Raw genomic sequence first — 20,951 nt, 5'->3', positions numbered from 1 at the left:
TTGGTGATGTTACTAAGTGAGATAATAAAACACCAAATATATTAAAGCACTGCAAATTGACAAGTCTTGTACTGTCAATCAAAGGAAAACGTATTAACTACGTATGAATTGTATGTAGAGTTACTACTTTTTAGTTTCAAATATCAATATGAGATATCAATTGTTATCAACGTAGCGTCGATATGACGTTGTTGCTATCATCGATCATAATCATACACTTATCTAAAATGCTTAATTTAAATTCTTTGGAATTTTTTACGAAAATAAAATTAACCTGTCGTCTGCGGTATTTCCGCACCGATATGAATTTCAAACCTTTAAGAAAAGAGCGGTAACCTATTTATAATTCTTCTGGTGTTGGGGTTGTCCATGGGCACCGTAATCGCTTACCATTAGGCGATTCATCTGCTGGTTACATACAATCTTTCTCGACATTTTCCTCGATTTTGGCCCTAGATGAATATTTTTTTATATGATTTCAATATACCCATATTATAATTGCTTGTTTGCTACCGACGTGGTATTAAAAAAAATAACAGTACCTATCTGTGTTTTTTTTTTTCATGTTTTTATAAGAGCTAGGTTACTTTAGACAGCGCTAAAACTAAAACGGCCAAATAAACGCGCCGTAAACAGACGCCTAACATACAAAATCGGCAACAATAAACGCAAAAATCAAAACGGCCAGACACAGATACTGCTTCCACATTCTGTTGTGAAATCTTCATTAATAAAATAAAAAAGCCTTTATTTCTTACAGAGTTAAATTCCCTTCGGCCGCGTACGCAACCAGAGCTTCGTAACCAGATGCGATCGAAAACTATTTCTGCCTTGTACGAAACCGGTTGCGATCAAAAACTAATTCCGTCTTACTAGTTATCAGTTACGATCGAACACTTTTCTTTGTTGTACGAAACCTTTCGACCGTTGATAAAGTCAGCTAAGATTATATTTATACACCTTGTTATACAGTATAAGTACTGTACACGTTATATATCTAGTCAAAAATCAGAACACAAAAATTGTACCAGTTGATAATATTCAAATACTTTGTTGGCAAATATATATATAATTATATTGTTATATTGAGTTTTGTTAAATCAATAGTTTCCAAAAAATGCACAGGCTAAGAAATTATCATGAGTATCATGACAAAATATTTGAAAAAAAAACCTATAGCTAGATGGCCCAGACATTGGTTTCGTATAAGAACGAGAAGTGTTCGATCGTAACTGGTTACGGGTAAGACGAAATTAGTTTTTGATTGCAACCGGTTTCGTACAAGGCAGAAATAGTTTTCGATCGCATCTGGTTACGAAGCTCTGGTTGCGTACGCGGCCGAAGGGGTTAAATTTACACTAATATTATATTTACTTACAAAAAGTAGTTGTTGTTAGTAGGTAAGTATCGTGAAAAAAGTTTGTTCGAATTTTAAAAATATGATAGCGTTATTATTATTTGTTTCGTTTTCCTGTGAGTTATTCTGCAAGAACCCCTCTGCAGGTAAAGGCCTCCTCCAAGGTGAACCAATCGTCTCTGGATTTTGCAGTTTGCATCCAGTTTGGACCCGCTGTACGTTTGATTTCGTCCTCCCACCGATTTCGGGGTCTCCCTTGCTTTCTTTTGCCTGGTGGTCCCCTCTTCATTACGATTGGTTTAGTTTTGGAGGCGGGAAATGTCGAGAACGAAACTTCAATTTCTGAGATTTTTACGCAGGATGTTTCGTCTAAGCTGCAGATGTCCTTATACCACTGATTTTAGGAGTCGCTCTCGTCAGATATTCACCTAAAATATTCAAATCTGAGTGGCTCAGCTGCATGGTATGGCGTTGCCGACCCTAACATCCCCCCCCCCCCCCTCGTTGAGCTCTGGCAACCCTACTCACCGGCAGGAATACAACTATTTCACTCACAGCTAGAAAGACATGCAATTGCACTCAACTGTTTTATTTATTAGATAAAAGACATAAATAGAAGCGTGACAGAGTGGTCAGAAATAAGACGAAAAGGATTTTGACCCGTGCCCGTCAAACACCCACCCGGTGTGCACAGGCCTTAAGAGGCTGTCAATACCTAAAGCGCGCACACTGTCTATTTGTATCGGAGTAAATGAGATAGCACTGTCGCATGTTACTGGGCCTGGGCAAGGGAATAATAAGAAAAATATTTAAATAAAAAAAAGTGGATTATTAGTGTAATATTTAACTCGACCACGGTTTAGATATAAATGTTTTGAAATTGTGATTTTAATTGCAGACCCATAAGTCAAAACAATAACGACATAAAACCGTTTAATTGTGATTTTAAGACCAATCTTTGCAATTATTTTCTATCGAGCCGATTTCGTTCAATCATGTATCGAGTACAACCACGGTCTTTGAAATATAATTAATAAGAACATATATTTTTCTTACTTGACTAAAACAAATAGTCTTTCTTAAAAAACTGTTTAAGTAACATCAATTTCAAGGACATTGGGTGTTGACAGCCTCTTAAATGATTATGATCATTAGTCTGATTTGCGACAATGGGCGCCTGACAAAATTGTAGTGTCTATGATTTCTCTCTGCCGTGTTGCGAAATTTATCAGGGTGCTACTCTTATAGTACGCTCATCTGTTATTTTATAAGCGTAAACCCAAACTGATACCTTTCGAGTCTATAAGCTGGAGCCATATAATAGTATTTTATACAATCGTGATAATAGAGAGCTTTTCAGTCGATTACCGTGTTTTGGCAACGAAGCTTGCTGAGTTGCCAAAGTGAGGTACGAGATTGAAAAGCTTGATTATATGTATCACCATTGTATACAATACTTTTTCTACGAGTCAATAAATATAATACTTTAAACTAATAAAATCATACAGGTAAACAAGCCAAAAGTATACAGAAATTTAAGATACGCGAGCAGCCGCGATACCTTCATGCTCGTGCGCGCCCCGGCCGCCGCCGCCGGGACCCGGCGGTGGTCAGCGACACCTCATTACTCATGAGGCCCTGATACTTGCTCTGCGCTAAATTCAATTTTGAGACAGTTTTTTCTCCATTTTGGCCACCGTAGCCTATTTTTTTTTATACTACGTCGGTGGCAAACAAGCATACGGCCTGCCTGATGGTAAGCAGTCTCCGTAGCCTATGTACACCTGCAACTCCAGAGGAGTTACATGCGCGTTGCCGACCCTAACCCCACCCCCCTCGTTGAGCTCTGGCAACCTTACTCACCGGCAGGAACACAAGACTATGAGTAGGGTCAAGTGTTATTTGGCTGCGGTTTTCTGTAAGGTGGAGGTACTTCCCCAGTTGGGCTCTGCTCTAGATCTGGAATGACATCTGCTGTGCTGTGCCCTACCACACAAGGCGAGATGACGTTCACAATGCCTATAGACTAACAAGCAATGGTAAGCGGTTTTTGTAATCTATGGATGTTGCTATATTAAGGGTGTCACATATGCGTTTATGACTTATGAAGCAATTGTTTCTACTATACAACCTAAAATAAATAATAAATTTGAGCGATTTTTTGTTTCGTCCTCTTGACCGCGGCGAGCTGTGATTGGTCCATTTCATTATAGTTGACTAAACTGTTTCAAAATGAATATTATAGTTGAGTTGGGAGCCCATAAATGAAAAGTACCTAATTACAGTTTTGTATATGAACTCTTAATTCAACCATTACAGTCGACGAGTAGGATAACTATATTGTATGTGCAAAATTTCATTACAATCCAATACGTAGTTTTAAAATGAGATCGAAACTCCGTTTGTATGGAAACGTGAAATTCGGCCGAGCATGCTGCGGACTCATAAATACTGACGAAAAAGGTGTGATGAAAAATAAAACTACATACATAAATTAATTAAAAATTTCTTATTTATTTGTCAAAATTCATGCTAATACCTAATATACAGAGCCTTCGCGTATCTCGGCCGCGCTCTATAGTAAAACATAGTAACCCACAAATATGAAAAACAACAACTGAGAATAAAATCATCTAAAACGATCTAGGAACAAAATGGTTAAAATAAACCATATCATAGACATAATTAAACAAAAATATCACATGTGAGATGACAGGGTTACGGAGATGTCTTAATAAAACCATTAAAATGACTATTTAATTATAAGGACAAAAGTCCAGTCAAAACTGCACGTAAAAATATATTTGCGTCACTGAGTTACCACTTGGGATATCACACAGCATATTCTTAACATAAAATGTCCATTTATATCTAAAATAAATAGTTTTACCTGTTAGACAATTCATTTCGGTAGAAATGTGAAATCACTGAGGAAAAAAACCCATCTAAAAGAATTGAAATTGCATTAACATTTAATGCCTTAATAAATTCCAGGTGAGCTATCGAACAAAACAGTAAATTTTACTGTTCCCAAATTACAGTAAATTTAACTGTTTTGAGTAGCTAAAATGTACTGTTCGTTTATGTTTATCGTTTTTTTTTTCAATACTAAGAAATGTTTACACAGTTAACCTTACTGTTTTCTATTTTACTGTTTTTCAAACATTTGTTGATATTATATAAAGCAGTTAATCTTAATGAAAATAACTTTAATGTGTGAAAGATATTTTTTTAGTGGTATTTTATTTTTGCCAATTTGAACGTACAGTCGGCTGCAACGATAACTGCATTACAACATTAGTCTGCAGGGGGTCAACTATCTCTGCAAAATGTACAGTCAGCGTACATTTTGATATGAAAATGATGTCATTTTACTTTTCATTCGCCCATGCGTCTCGCTCGCGTCAATACATGTACGAAGAAGTACGTAAGAAATGGACATGCTAATGATAACTTGATTTAGATATCAAAATGTACTTGTATTTCGAATTGGCCTCCTGGTATATAATTTGGTTATCATTTAAAATATATAAGGTTTTATCAATTCAAGATTTATTAGATCAAAACATGTAGGCAATTCATCTGTTTACTAATTAATAAATCGCGTCACTTAGTCCTTTATAAATAAACAGTGTTATTTGTTAAAATAATCTACCTAGGAATAAGGTTACATGTCATGAATATACTTTTCTCAAATACACATAACAGATCGAAAAAAAAAATACATTTTAAACTTACACTACTTCGGTGCCAGCACCGCTGTTCAAATAATATAAGCTCAGTTTTCACACATTCAATGGTTTTATGCAGGAATAACCCAATCATTTTAGGTTATAGGTCATATGTGCATAATGCCATCCAACAGTGTAGGCCGAAAGTTATTTAGAATTGATAATATTGAAAACCATTGCAAATTGAACCGTAAACCGTAACGGACGGTTACAGTTTGCGGTTCAATTTGTAATGGTTAATTTTCAATATTACCAATTCTAATTAACGTTCGGCCAACACTGCCATCCAAATATAAGAACCTAGACAGGAAGAAAGGACCATGAGCAACTTTGTATGGGGCCTGGTTCAAAAACCAACAGAGATGAGAATTAGGTCATTAGATATGTATTTATATGTACTTCATTTCACTGTATGGGTACCAAGCGGAATTCCTTTGCAGAACTGCGATACTGGTATTTTAGTCAAAATGTCGTCACCCTTATTACCTAGGCAATAGAGTCCATGTAAGTTAATTGCTGCAGGGCAGATGTTCGCAGGGCGCCGGCGCCGGCTCGCCGCGACAAATACCAGTATATGATGCATATACGCACGCATCGATTAAAACTTGATTATTTCAGTTATGTAATCGAATTCAACTTGGTATCCAAATAATGATATTTAGTAGACAAAAAGACCTCTCAACTCTGTTAGTTTATGGACCATTTTGACGCATACTCCTTTATTATTAATTGCGCACGGACCTCTTCTCCCTAATGAACTGTCGCTCTAACAACCATCTGTAAAGATGCTGTGGCCAACAATGAATGACCAAAACTACTTTAAAACATTTATAAGCTCCTAGAAGATGAAGCATATGAATACAAATGATGTTTTGAAATCACATATTCTATAAATGCAAAATAACATTCAACACTATTTACAGCGAACAGAAAACGAAATTGTCTACTTAAAGCTATAATAACAACTAGTATACCTAATAATACTCAAGATGAATACCTAAATATATAAAAGTATAATATAATACCTACTTATTTCGACTACGGACTTTGTTCTAGATTTAGGCCACAAATAATTAAACACTTAGTTACAGTATTGTATACGATACTTGCACCTTTGCGCGTCGCCGCCGGCGTGATTATCATTGTTTCTAAACAATATAATAGGAACTTATAAATTTTTCTCAAAATATGCGTAGAAATATTGTTTTTACGTTTGCAATAATAGTCTGCAAGGCTGGACGCGTTTGAGAGAGGCGCGCCGGGAATAGATTTACGTACAACATCGATGGCCTAGGCCGACAAAGTGACCTTTAACCCGCTTCACGCATTACACCGGACATTGAAATGTTCAAATTAAGTTTGTAATTTTGAGATCGGCGTAACTTTATTGACAACCCGGCGGCGGCGGCGCGCCTGCGCGGCGCGGACCTCTACCTTACGACAAAGCTATGTTACAAATCCAAAAGCAAATTGGTCTTAATTTGGCTTATTCTTTGAGATTTTTGAAATAGTCAAATATTTTCTGATAAACTACATTCAATATACAAATACCATCAATATTTAGATCTAGTACAAATCCTGTCCATGCTAAAATGAATTCTCTAATAAATTAGTAAAACATGGTTTAAAGCGTTTCACTATCATAATGAGCATTTAAATCAGTATTTAAATGACTAAGCGATTTAAACAAGTCCTACAACTACATAAATTGGTCCGTGAAATTCAATAGGATTGCATTTAATATAAATAAATATATATTATAGGATATTATTGCACTATTGCCTAAGTCCCACAGTAAGCTCAATTAGGCTTGTGTCGAGGGTACTTAGACAACGATATATATAATATATAAATAATTAAATACATAGACTAAATATAATACATAATAAACACCCATGACTCAGGAACGCTATTACCAGGATTTGAACCCGGGACTTTCGGCTTCATAAGCAAAGTCACTACCCACTAGCCCAGACAGGTCGTCAAAATTAGTAAATGTAGGCATATTCTTGTTTAAATCGCCAAAAAATAAAACGCAAATACTACTTGAATAAAAACGTGATTTCAAAACTTCATTGACATAAAGTATACAAAATATTGCTTTAAACAAGTTTGAGCTTCGATAAATATAATTAGAAAGACCTGAGAAATATTAAATAATTAAACATAATAAAACTGAGACGGTTACATTGTACATGTTAAAGGATATTAGCACTTAAATCTATATATACAAGGTTTAAATCATTCACAGCACTTGAAGAACTGGTATTTTACAGACTCCATTTTCTAAATATCCAACGTTTTTTCTAGTTTCGTCTAAATTTGTTAACAGTTTCGACTTTTGTACGTAATTTTTTTTTTTTGTGTTTTGCTCACTGAATTTAGTTTACAGGCCAATTCGATAGTGCACCTGACATGAAACAGATATTTGAATCAATTCGCGCGTTCATTTCGCTTTGAGTAGTCTGACGCGTTACGAATGTCAGCTAACACATATGATTCCAATATCGGTGTGATGTCCGGTCAGTGGGGCGACATTCCTCGTGTCGGGCATTATCGGCTCCGTTCGGGTCAACATTACTCCGAGCAATTATTAGGGTTGGCACAACTTGACGTCCCTTTGCGTGCACGAAAACAGATACTAAGACTTAAATTTTGACAACCCTAAACAGCCGAAAGGGATAGTGCCATACTTTAGAAAGGGACAGCATGATTTGGCCCTGAATCGCTGTCAATCTTCGGTTTTGTACGATAGTACTATTATTTATTCTGTGGTCAGGTGCAGATTCCAATTGGTCTGTTACACTGGAGACACTTTTACATTAAATCGAAGTTTTAATCGATTTGATTCAATTCAAGCATTCAATCAATAACCCTTTAGAGTCGGACCAAGATAAGTTGACAGCGATTTTGATAGCGGTGCGAGTGTCAAGTAAACGTCATAATTTCATAGAAGTTTAAAATAAATAACACGTGCACCGTCTGGGCTGTTAAGCTCGCTGCCATCTTGGTTTGACTCTAGTTACAATCCAAATGTATTGATTGAAGAATACGTTTAAAGTTACCTCTTCTACTATTAACTTATCGAAGATATGACACAAAGTCATCGGTCTAGATTTTTGGTTGATCTAGTATATTTATTTTACTACGATGTCATCTGAGTAATATGTCAATATGACAATCATGTCCTTTTCTGAATTTTTGCCAAAAGCCAATAATGATGTCTCAATATCTATAGATGAAAGTTTCTTTTTTTCTGCCATTTTTGTGTTAATTCTAGTTAGGATCGTGAGTCCTTTACATCCTTCTAGGAGAAAAAAAAGTGTCTCAAAATTTCCATACATTTTTCAAACTTTCCTTTTTGTTACCGCCATACAGAATATATGAGGAAATGGTAACACAATAGGAAAAACTCTGGGACATTTTTTATCCAATTAGGTTCGAAAGAGCTCGAGATTCTGAGAAATAACACAAAAAATATGAAAAAATACAAAATAAATGAAAGTGGCATTTTCTTAAAGAAACGCTTAGATAGGTTATACCCATAAGAAGCACAAAAAATACTTCCATAATTTATTTCATTACGAATGAATCGGTTTTTCTTGAGTTTCGTATACCATTCATCTTTGTCACACTCGAATATAAGCATGTCTCTCTCTTTCGGTGAGCGGGTGCTCGTTAGTACGTGCACATTTCTAGGCGCGACTAAAGAGCAACTGTACAATTTGTACAATCTTCAATTTTGGCGTATCCAGGGCCCGTATATTTCATGCCGTTGACGAAAAAATGACGTCACACTACATAGAGTATGATTCCAATTAGTATTTTCGTAATAATTAATCATTTGTCAACCTCTTTAGTTAACTAATATATTACATACTTGCCAATCAGTACAGAAACGTCTGACTTTCATCTAATTGTCACTCAACTAAGTAATACTTTAGAGACCAAGATCCAAGTAAAGTCCTGACCTGAATAAGCTACTTGCCACTTATTTGGCGAATAATGTCATCGTTGGCGTTTCACAATCTTCAAATAAGCTTAACTGGTAGATAAAATACTAAGTTTTGTAGGTAGTTTTATCTGGCAGTTCATTTATTTGTTAATTAGCTATCCAATACTTTAGTTTGACATTGTGAAACAGGCCCTTAGACTGTAAGTTTAATAAACAACAATAGATTATTAAATAATACATATTTTTGATTATAAACAGTGTATTTTACGTAATAGGAATTTATTTTTCTACGCGTTAATAGGTTAGTTATCTAAATTTGTTATATTGTAAAAAAAACTTCCTGTATGTTAAATTACGTCATTTTTGCGTGAACGGCATGAAATGTACGGGCCCTAAACCTATCCGTGGGTCTAGCCAAGGTACCAATATTATGCAGAATAGCTAAGATATAATGTCTGGAAATGATAGCGTTCTCCGAACAAGGTTATCTCGGCTAGTCCCCTGGAGTTATAATATTGTCTATAGATACTATACAGATCATCGTAGTCTGGTCTTGGCGCCGTTCATGCTGCGCAGCTCCGTGTAGGGCCGAGACAGGAACTTCACGTTTTCCCCGATGGTGGACAGTGGTTGGTACTCTCGACGCTTTCGGTACATCATGATTCTGCGGAAGAGAATGTTTCTGTTAAGATTATTATTAAAAATACGAACTGTACATACAAGTAAGTACTGTGTTTTATAATCTAGCTCTGAGAGCTATAGAGTTAAAACTCAATGACTCCGCCATTTTGAAAAAAATCCAAAAGACTGTATCGACAAACAAAAATCATCTAACTTGCTAACAAAATTTCACGAGAATCGGCTGAGAATTGCGATCTGTAGAGGAGAACGTCCGGACAATACGAAAGCATTTTTGATCAAGCTGAATCGAAGAACTTCGCTAACGTTTGGTCAAAAAAGAATAATAGACTCAGAGCGCAATATCTCAGCACAAACTTTGGAGTCTCGGAGAGTGATTGCCTCTTGGCATTAAGTTCGCCATTTGTACATTAAGGTTTTCTTTTGTGTAATAAAGTCTTAATAAAATAATAAATAGAAATAGTGTCTGCGTGTAGTCTGTGCGGAAAGAATAGAGTAGTAGAATGTATTGGTTTCCATATACTACATGACTCTTCCCTTTCCGCCCATATTAAACGTTAAATTCATATGAAAATATGGTGTTTATTAGCGACACTTGAGTGGAATTCCACACTTTGTTGGTGCAAAACCAATGTAACTGACTGCTATTGCAAAATTCATAGTCTTAAACTTGCAATGAAATATAGACATGACTTACTTCAAATTAGGTCCGGAAATACTCCATATCCGGTGCGATGAGTGAAGATGATATATGTATAAAGGAATTAAATACTGCCTTACACACCTAGGACTGTAAGGCAACCTTGTTTTACTTTTAAACGTCAAATTGTGACACAACGTCTTAGTAGATTCGTAATTTGTTTCTAGCTGTGTAAATCTACGGATCAATCAAATTTACTACTTTTTTATTTCATTGCAAGTTTGAGAAAAGCACTTTACAAATCTCGGCGAGACACGGGATTGCCGGCCGCGTATCCCTATCCGACTTTGCCTGCAAGTCCTGCAACCCTTCGTTTCCCGGCCTCTATAGTAATGTACTATTAATTGTTTGAGTAAGCATTTAAATTCCGTATTCAAAATGGTTTTCCAATTATTGTTATGCGTAATAAATAAATAAATAATAATAATAAATAAATAAATAAATATTATAGGACATTATTACACAAATTGACTAAGTCCCACAGTAAGCTCAATAAGGCTTGTGTTGAGGGTACTTAGACAACGATATATATAATATATAAATATTTATAAATACTTAAATACATAGGAAACACCCATGACTCAGGAACAAATATCCATGCTCATCACACGAATAAATGCCCTTACCAGGACTTGAACCCGGGACCATCGGCTTCGTAGGCAGGGTCATACCCACTAGACTAGACCGGTCGTCGTAATGCGCACAAACTTCGTTTTGTGACTACAAGTACAAGTACATGTATTGTCATGTGTGAACAAATGTATTGTTTTTACTATTATCAGTTGATTTATGTAATAGATACTAATAAAACAAAGAAAAACTGTTTACGTTGCTTTATAACTAAAAAATATCCCCAACCATGACAATTAAACAGATGGAAAAATTGCTACTTTACAACAGTAACGTTCGTGACATTATTTACAATGAGTTGTGTTATCAAAATGGCGTATCATCATAGGACATAGACGGCAGTTAGGTCTCAGAGAACCTAGGGTATCAGCAAGGCTGGTCTAAACATATTCGTCATTATGCACGTTTTATTACATATACAAATGCAGGTGCTATCTGAACGTGTATGTCTTTATTTGTTGAAATTGTTGATGTACTTAGTATTAGTTTTCAACGAACTAGATTTTTTTTAAATAATTAATCTTTATTTACGTGAAACCTAATACAGTATGTCTCAGCCTTACACTAAATTACAAAAAAACTTATATTAGATGTCTGATTAGACTTAAATGAAATCGGCCAAGAGCATGTCGCACCATGATCAGTGTAAGGTTCCATAGTTACCATTCTGGCAGAATATGCTAAACGGAGCTATTAGTATCATGTACATTACAAGCATAAGGGGGTACCTTCGCAGCGCTTTGTACGTCTTTTTACTAAGAAGTGAAGACTTTGCAGTAATTCAAAAACGACTGGACTCATGTTCGCTATAGTTTTCATTGGAAGTATTTAAGCTTTTATTTTACGATTTTTTGGACCCATGTTTCAAAACTTAAGGGGGGACAAATATTTTTTATTTTATTTTGGAGCGATTATTTCCGAAAATATTTATTTAATCAAATAATGCTTGTTTGAAACCCTATTTGTTTTGAAAGAAAATCTAACAATACCCCGCACCATTGGGTTAAAGCGAAACAATAATTGTATGGAAATTACTCTAAGAAAATATTTTTTTGTAGATTTTAATTCACCGTTCTGTCGCCATATAAGATTTATGTATCCATACCAAATTGAAGCTTTCTAGTACTAACGACCACGGAGAAAAGCCGCGGTCGAACAGACAGACGGATATATTGCGAAACTATAGGGGTTTCCAGTTAACTACGGAACCCTAAATCACGGTGATTTACAAATTATACGTACACATGTTTTAAACTTTTTGTTATTGCCGTGGTATTGAGAAAAAATGTGCTTACTTTTTGTACTTGTTTTTATGTACGGTTTTCCTTATGTAAGTGCTAGGCTTGTACTTTCCCACGTGAAAATTATCAGAGGAAAAAGTAATAATTACACTATACACATACATGTTATTTTTAAATACGAGTAGTAAGCTAAAATGATAGTCACACAAATGGTAGTCACTATAATGACAATTTGTAAAAAAGGTTTAGTAAATAAACGATTTGTTGTATTTGTAGTCAGATTAAGCTAAGACAAGGTATGGAAATGTCATCTAAGCGTCCAATTTCTATGAAAATATGACGTATATAGTGACGCTTCCACATTTTGTTCAGTCAAAGTCTACAACTCTAGTAAGTACCGAATGTGTAATCACAAATTACAATAAAATATATACAAATTAGTAGTAGAAATATAGATAAAGTAAAATAAACACTTGTTTGTCAAAAAAGGAGTCAATGTCCTCTCCATCTTGTATGTATAAGCATTGTAGTAAAATGTATTAGTTTATCTTTTGTATATCATATAAGTAATAGGATTTAATTATAGTTTTATAAGTCTATTTTATTATCTTTATTTATATATAATATTTAATTTTTAGGTTAAATAATTTATGAATCTCTTCTGCACGAACATACATGTCTCTGTTTGGCCCAATGGTTGACTGGTAGAATGCCTTTTGGCATTAAGTCTGCCATTTGTAAATTTTTCATTGTTTGTGCAATAAAGTTTAAGTATAAATAAATAAAAAGCAAATTACGCACTTATTAACTTGAAAAAAATGAAAAAAATGAAAAATGTTTTATTTGTTAATGATACAGGGTTCAATTGTAAAGGTTGGAGTCTTCTAGTAAGTATAAAATACCTGTGACAGAAGACCCCGCTCTTCCATAACAACACGTGTAGAATTGAATTAACAAATAATATAAACAACAAGCAGTTTTGCTGAGTAAAAAGAACAAATATAACAATCTTGATATTTATAATATCAATACATTTAATTTTACTAATACATTTAACTTTGAGTAAATTGTAATCCAATGTGATACAAATTTCCTAACTTAAAGATGTTAACACGAAAGACAACAAATAAGATAGTAAGTGACGCAAAATGCAACGTTTAATTAAAAAAGTAAACTGAATTAATAGTCTACTTACAATAAAATGTAAGTAACTCACTTATATATTCTATTTTAATTTAAACCTTATAGCATCAATCATAAAGTTCATAATGAATGTTGTCAATGGTTCGCGTTACGCGTGTTTCAAACGTGTTATGTACCGAGTACCTGCGTCCTGTATCGTGGAGGTGAAATAATTGAATCGCGAAAGACATAGCTTAAGTCAGCCAAGAGGTTAAATTCCTGCCGGAAGCGTAACTTTTTCCTTTTTTTCCTTTAATATAAAATTTGGAGTATCGCTCGCAGACGTACTTTAGTATGGGTTAGCACATTGTTACTGGTACTGGTGAATTCTCAATACAATTTGAGACTCCGGTGCCGTTAAAAAGATGTAACTATCTTCCGGTAGATGTCGCTTTACGCCACCCCAAAGGCGTGGATACATAAGGGAAGGAATGGAAAGATTTGCGAGGTCCTGGTAGGCTTCCGTAGCTCAATTGGTTAAGAGCAACGCACGGATTGCGGAGGTTGAGGGTTCAAGTCCTGATGGAAGCGTAACTTTTTCCATTTTTTCCTTTAATATAAAATTTGGAGTATCGCTCGCAGACGTATCTGTTTGTTAATAAATTACTTTAAAATAGAAAGTCTTCAAAGGACAAAATTTCTTCTTAGCTGCTGTGAAAGAATCCTGATAGAGTTAAACCAATATATCTCTGCAACGATTTTGACAGCACAGACTGTGCAAATGTTATTAAGACGACATAATTTCATAGAAGATTGACGTTTAAAATAACACTCGCAAAGTCTGTCGCAGACTTATCCTGGTCTAACTCTAATACCAAAAAGTGCAAAGTTCGCGGTACAGTGGACCCTCTGCTATTGGCGTAGATGTGTCACCGTGCGCAGACGCAGCCTATCTCGCGAACATTCACTAGTGGTGTTGCGGCGGCGTACATGTTCACACGTGCTTTTAAAAGTTTAACAAATTGCTAGACTGTCCAGTGCGTTTAAAAAGAGGACTTTGGGAATTTTGTAAGTAATATATAATTACTTTCTAGTAAAAATTTAACATGAGGGATTCATGTATTTCTTAAAGTATAAATACAGAATGCAAAATACAAAAAGTATATTTTGAAAAATATACTGGAAGTGCCTTTTAAGTTGAGTTTGAAAATCGCGTAAGTAATAAAATTATTATCTACTTATATTTGTAATTGGTATTTTTGGGTGAGTTTTGAGTGGGATATATTATTCTAACAAGATATATTTTAACCTATTGTTTTGTGTAAATACAGTTCTGTATTTCCGAAAAAATTAGAATAAACATTTCATAACAAACTTTATACCTCAAAGGTGGTCTGGAAGCGATCGCTGAAACAGCGATAAGACCGCAGGTTGCTACCTTTATTTACAATCTTACAAAAAGTTAAAAGCATTTAAATAATAACGCCCAGAGTTTTATGATCAGGCAGATATCGATGTTGTAACTTCAAAAAGTAGATTTTAAGTTTCTTGTAGATTATATTGCCTGATTTCTTAAAGTTGTTTGAAAAGATGTGTTTTTTTTTTGTTAGTAATAGTATAACTTTAAAGTTCATTTTTTGTCATCAGGGGATCATCTGATATGATCTTGGGAAATTATCAAAAGATTTTAGCTTACATTTTATTTAACTTACTATAATTATATTCTTTGTTCCAGATCTATAATAAAACGTCAACGGATAACTATTTGTACGTAGGTATAAAACGTATTTAATAGCAAATAACTTATGACACAACCAATGATAAGTGACATCATGTAAATATCCACCCTTGACGAAATATAAAAAAACTATTTTCTTTTTAATTTATTAAGCCTTTAACTGTAAGTTTTCTTATTAAACTTATCAACTGCTTGGCGTTTCATTTTAACAAATCCAATATAACTTAAAATATGTATATATAATATATACCACTTATTTTGAAAGCTATTCGTAACTAGAGTCGTGTCGTTGTCGGGAATATTCTCCGTTTTCTATGGGAAATATTCTCAAGCGAGAACATTCCTCATGGAAAACGCATTTACAATGAGTACTCCTGCTAATATTATAATACATACCTATATAATTATTTAATACATTTTACAGTACATATGGTGCTACTTTACCGCACTAGTGCGAAAATTAGCATATTACGTTACTGTGTCGAACATTTAAAGGGCCATATGTACTGTAAAACGTTGTACGATACATGTGCGAATAGGTAATTCGCAACTCGTGTCGATTTAAAACACTCCCTTAATTTATTGCCACTCGTTTCGAATTTCCTATTTTTCGCACTTGTATCGTAATGTACTATTAAGTTCGCATGTCAGATATTTTTGAGCACTTTATGCGTAAATTTCACATAACAATTAATTTACAAGTTAAAAAACTAAACACCTAAGTCTTCAAGGCATCCTCTACCAGAAAGAGATGTTCTATTTATTACTGAAAAATATTTGACATTTTAAATATTTCTCTATGGGTATAAAAATATTCCAATTCCGAAATGAAAGTTTCCTTTGTTTCCTGTAAAGTTTTCATGAAATTTCCGAGAACTTTCCCAACTTGTGGAAACTTTCCGCAACTAGCACCTCTCCATGTTTTATCACTAAGTAAGCCCACATAATAAGCTCAAACAAACACGTTAAACATACATGTGAGAATATCATTGAATAGCTGGTCGGTACACATCAGATAACGAACAAACAATACTTGTGTTGTGCTGGTGCAAGGTTATTGTTGTTATTTTTCCATTTAAATTATGGTATACGTTTTAAACAGTCTTCAAAAAAAGTTCACCCATAAAAGCTGAAATACTTTTTCTACACCTAATTTATAGTTATTTAATTCTAAAAAATACATACATAGTTTACTTTAATATAACATTTGATTTAATAGTACGTCGGTGGTAAACAAGCATACGGCCCGCCTGATGGTAAGCAGTCTCCGTAGCCTATGGACGTCTGCAACTCCAGAGGTGTTACATGCACGACCCTAACACTCTGCACCCTCGTTAAGCACTGGCAACCTGACTCACCGAAATGAAAATCTATGTTTTCGGGCAACTATAGACCCATAGATAAAACTTTAAAACCTTAAAACTAGTACGTAAGCATTATAATTTATTTCGTTAACACGCTCAAGACCATGGACAGAGAAAAAACCAAGTAACAATTATAACAACTACTTAGTTGCGTAACAAAAAATAACGCCTAAATGTATGTGTTACAAAAACTTCTAAGAAAGGAACCGTCATAATGATATGGCGAAAAATATTACAATACGAACACAATTAGTTTTTTGCATGCAATTAGAATACCATGGGTGAAAGTAGGTCGCATTTACATTACAATTAAACAGCGTACGAACGTAGAAAATAAATAAAGTTAAGTGGTGGAGATACTTGAAGTTAATTTGCCTAAGCATGTAACACACTTGTAAACTAATTATTTAAAATAGTATTATGAAATGTTTAAGCCTCACTCAGTGTTGGCCGAAACGTTCAAGCAATTGACCGTTAACAATTACAAATTGAACCGTAAACTGTAACCGTTCAATACGGTTTACGGTTCAATTTATAATGGATAATGGTCAATTGCAATTAACTTTCGGCTAACACTGGCCTGACTACAGATGGCTAAAACTAAAGATGTGTACAAACTGGGTTACTAAATTGTAGAAGGTTACTTATGTTTTACAGACAGGCTTAGGTACAGTCAGCGTGAAATACTTCGTAGCAGTCAAAGTCAAATAGTTCGGTACACCATACTAAATATATGGTGTACCGAACTATTTGGCTACTTTGACTGCTACGAAGTATTTGACGCTGACTGTATAACAAAACCAAGGTAATTGAAAAGTACCGTGTGCAAAGCTTTAGTAAAACAAATTTATGTAAGTATTAATACATAAAAAAGAACTTATAATCATTTCTAAAAAGTTCGTACAAAACTGAGGAGTAGGTAGTTAAAGTAGCAAATTTTTATTTCTTACTTTGCTGCTATTTTTTACTTATCTACAATACTACCGTAAATTATTTCAATATAGGTTTTATCGTTATATCAAGTAAGTATACATTTTCTTAATTATACTGTAAGTTTATTTTTTTTACAAAGTTTCGAGAAATACCAGTTTATAAAAAACAGGCTTTTATATTAATAAATAATAAATAAATATTATAGGACATTATTACACAAATTGACTAAGTCCCACAGTAAGCTCAATAAGGCTTGTATTACGATATATATAATATATAAATATTTATAAATACTTAAATACATAGAAAACACCCATGACTCAGGAACAAATATCCATGCTCATCACACGAATAAATGCCCTTACCAGGATCTGAACCCGGGACCATCAGCTTCGTAGGCAGGGTCACTACCCACTAGGCAAAACCGGTCGTCCAAAACAATTAATAAACAATTGGTAATAAAATCGCTCTCGCCCTCGCCTGTGCCTTACATATTTCAGTACCACCATCACATCACATCACAATGAGGAGATGTGCGTTAGTTGAAGGCCAGCATGGAACGTGATAATTGTTTTATTCGCGACGCATAGTCGCTAAAGTGGAGTTCAATAGAAATTGCGAACAATGTAAATAAATATGACATAAACAAATATGAATATGATGATGTGTGATGAACACAGAAATTTGTTCATGAGTCATGGTGTATGGGTGTTTTATATGTATTTAAGTATTTGTATATTACATACATATATCGTTGACTGAGTACCCACAACACAAGCCTTTTTGAGCTTACCGTGGGATTCAATCTGTGTGAGAATGTCCTATAATATTATTTATTTATGAAAGAATTTGCACGAAGGCTATTTTCATAGAAATATTAATAATTATCATATATTTTAACTGATGTATATAAATACAAGTATTAAGTGTAAACTGTTAATAGGGCCATGATTGTCCTAAAAGGTTGCGAGATTATTTATGTTATATTTTTGTTTACATTATTTGCAATTTCTGTTTAACTCCACTTTACTTTTCACATGTTATTTGACATTTAAGGTACTCGCAAATAATATTGTATAATATGTCGTTCATGGCCACTTGGTGGTTTGTTTGAAACAAAAAGGCACTTTTAACATAAAAAAATATTTTAATATCGTCACTGATGTTACTTAGGTAGGTATATTTGCTAGAGAATGATACATGTTATAATATTATAGGTAGGAGTATAGTTGTGCCATTCTCGAGAACGTTCTCCGTTTTATATAGGGGAATATTCTCGTGAGAAAACATTCCCCATAGTAACCCGAGAACATTCTCGAGAACGGCACAAATATAGGTAGGAGTTAAAGAATAGATTTTGGTCCGTTAAGACAAGTTCCTGTGTCATATTAGTGATTAAATAATGGTTTACTGCACGCATACCTATTGCACAGTAGCAGTTTAAATACTTCTATGTGGACGAAATCAAGGGCAGATACTAGACCAACCACATAATACTCGTGTACATAAAAACCCGACAATTGTTCGATGAAAATTAATGTTTGATTTATTTGCCACAGTACAGTCGCCATCAGATTATATTGAAGCGGCCGAGGTGTTCACCTCTATCATCAAGATTTTAAATTCCATGTTCAGATATTTTTGAGCATCTTGGCCATCATATGATAGCTAGTATACCAACAAATGCATTATATAAATCTAGATGTGCGTCAATTAAATTAAATTTTTGCATTGTCAAGTTTATGTCGTGGCAATCTTACAATTGATCATTTCATGATGTGACAATCATTTCATGAAATGACCGGTTGACATCATATGTCATACCTAACCTAACCATACCATGAAGTGATCAATTCTAAAATGGCATTTCATGAAATTACGATTAAACATTTTTATAAACACCTAATATTGAATTCATTGTGAAATTTATCATTATATTTAACGAGACAATTGATTATCAATTATTTAAGCTAAATTTCGAGACTCGTTAACAGTAATCTTAATTACATACAAGGCTATAAGAAGATAAGCAGCGAAGTAAAAATATCACTTAATTGCAATTAAACAGATATTTTTTTGCAATTTGGCGCGAGGCCAAGTGAACGCGTAATGGTAAGTAATGCTTATAATCATGAGCAGCTCAAAAATCTTAATAAACTTAAATGTTATTGAATCTTGTTCTATTTATAAATAAATATAATAAATAAACAAAAAAATTATAGGACATTATTACACAAATTGAATAAGTCCCACAGTAAGCTCAATAAGGCTTGTATTGAGGGTACTTAGACAACGATATATATAATATATAAATATTTATAAATACCTACTTAAATACATAGAAAACACCCATGACTCAGGAACAAATATCCATGCTCATCACACGAATAAATTCCCTTACCAGGATTTGAACCCGGGACCATCAGCTTCGTAGGCAGGGTCACTACCCACTAGGCCAAACCGGTCGTCAAATTTAAACATTAAAGTCAAATATGTAAGTTCGATTCTATAAACACCGAAAATGTAATATAAATTAAGTATACATTTATGAATTGGAGACGTAATGATGCCTTTCCAATTATGATAAAAAAACAATACAAATAACACACTTAATTAATTAGTAGTAAAATTTTCCACAAGTAAGTATGTTATCTTATATATTACGCTAAATGACAACCTATTCTAATCTGTAAAGCAAATAAAACTGTCAACAAGTACAGAGAAAAATATTTAATGGTTACTTATGATAACGCAAACAAGAATTTGCTGCCAAGGTGAGACGACAATCTTTACAACGAACTTCTCCATACAAACGTAGCCCCCAATTTCATCTGTAGATATTGACATCATGGAAAATGTATTTACATATTTTGATTTATTTTTTTATTGATAAAAATGTTTTCATGACATTACTGTTGAACCAATGCGTCACGAAACTTAGACTAACAGCAATAATAATTATAAGTATTAACAATTATAAAACAATAATGGCACATTAACAAATTAAATTGGAACAGTTGAGCACCTAGCATCCATCGCCTCTAGAATCTCAAGCATTCACTATACACTGCCGCCCATCGCCAAGCAAATAGATCGCATTCAGGCGTCGATGCCAGGAGCGCATTGAGCAGTGACAGGGCGCGGGGCAGCGGCGAGTTCCTGCGCGATACGGTGGTTGATGAATGATGACAAATTAAAAAATCGAAAAAAAGTCAAACAGAGGTGCATAGAATGAAAGGAGTTTCATTTACTATATCTAGCTCCATAGTTATGCCCTATGTATGACTTTTTCTGTTTTTGTTTTGTGTAAAAATTAGGAGCGATAAACAGATTTTATAAAAATTTTAGATTCGTAAAAAACCAAACATAGGGGCATAGCTGTGGTGGATATACAACAAACTGTCAAAATATTTTTAATAATGTTAGTGTAATGTGTGTAAAAAAGCAGTGGTGGCCGAGTGGATATCACGTCCGACTTTCAATCCGGAGGTCGTGGGTTCAAATCCTGGCTCGTACCAATGAGTTTTTCGGAACATATGTA

At 34.1% G+C, this 20,951-nt stretch overlaps 1 protein-coding gene and 2 long non-coding RNA genes across 3 annotated transcripts in view; 2 read left to right on the top strand and 1 right to left on the bottom strand.

Moving 5' to 3' along the window:
• The window catches only part of LOC133530658 (uncharacterized), a 231,863-nt gene that overhangs the window by 36,704 nt on the left and 174,208 nt on the right, over positions 1 to 20,951 (top strand). The window lies entirely within an intron of this gene.
• LOC133530616 (trehalase-like) overlaps positions 6,807 to 20,951 on the bottom strand; it is a 119,263-nt gene continuing 105,118 nt past the window's right edge. The window contains exon 15 of the mRNA XM_061868619.1: positions 6,807 to 9,707. Within this exon, the coding sequence (XP_061724603.1) occupies positions 9,581 to 9,707 (127 nt within the window). The 3' untranslated portion in view covers positions 6,807 to 9,580. The remainder of the gene's footprint in view (positions 9,708 to 20,951) is intronic.
• LOC133530667 (uncharacterized) lies at positions 13,756 to 15,304 on the top strand. Its single transcript, XR_009801353.1, has 2 exons — positions 13,756 to 14,443; positions 15,111 to 15,304. It is a non-coding gene; the product is annotated as an uncharacterized LOC133530667 (long non-coding RNA).

This window comes from Cydia pomonella, chromosome 23 (genome assembly GCF_033807575.1).
Source record: "Cydia pomonella isolate Wapato2018A chromosome 23, ilCydPomo1, whole genome shotgun sequence".
Taxonomy (NCBI): domain Eukaryota; kingdom Metazoa; phylum Arthropoda; class Insecta; order Lepidoptera; family Tortricidae; genus Cydia; species Cydia pomonella.
The sequence above is the reverse complement of the archived record's forward strand: the minus strand, read 5'-3'. Positions and strand labels throughout refer to the sequence as shown.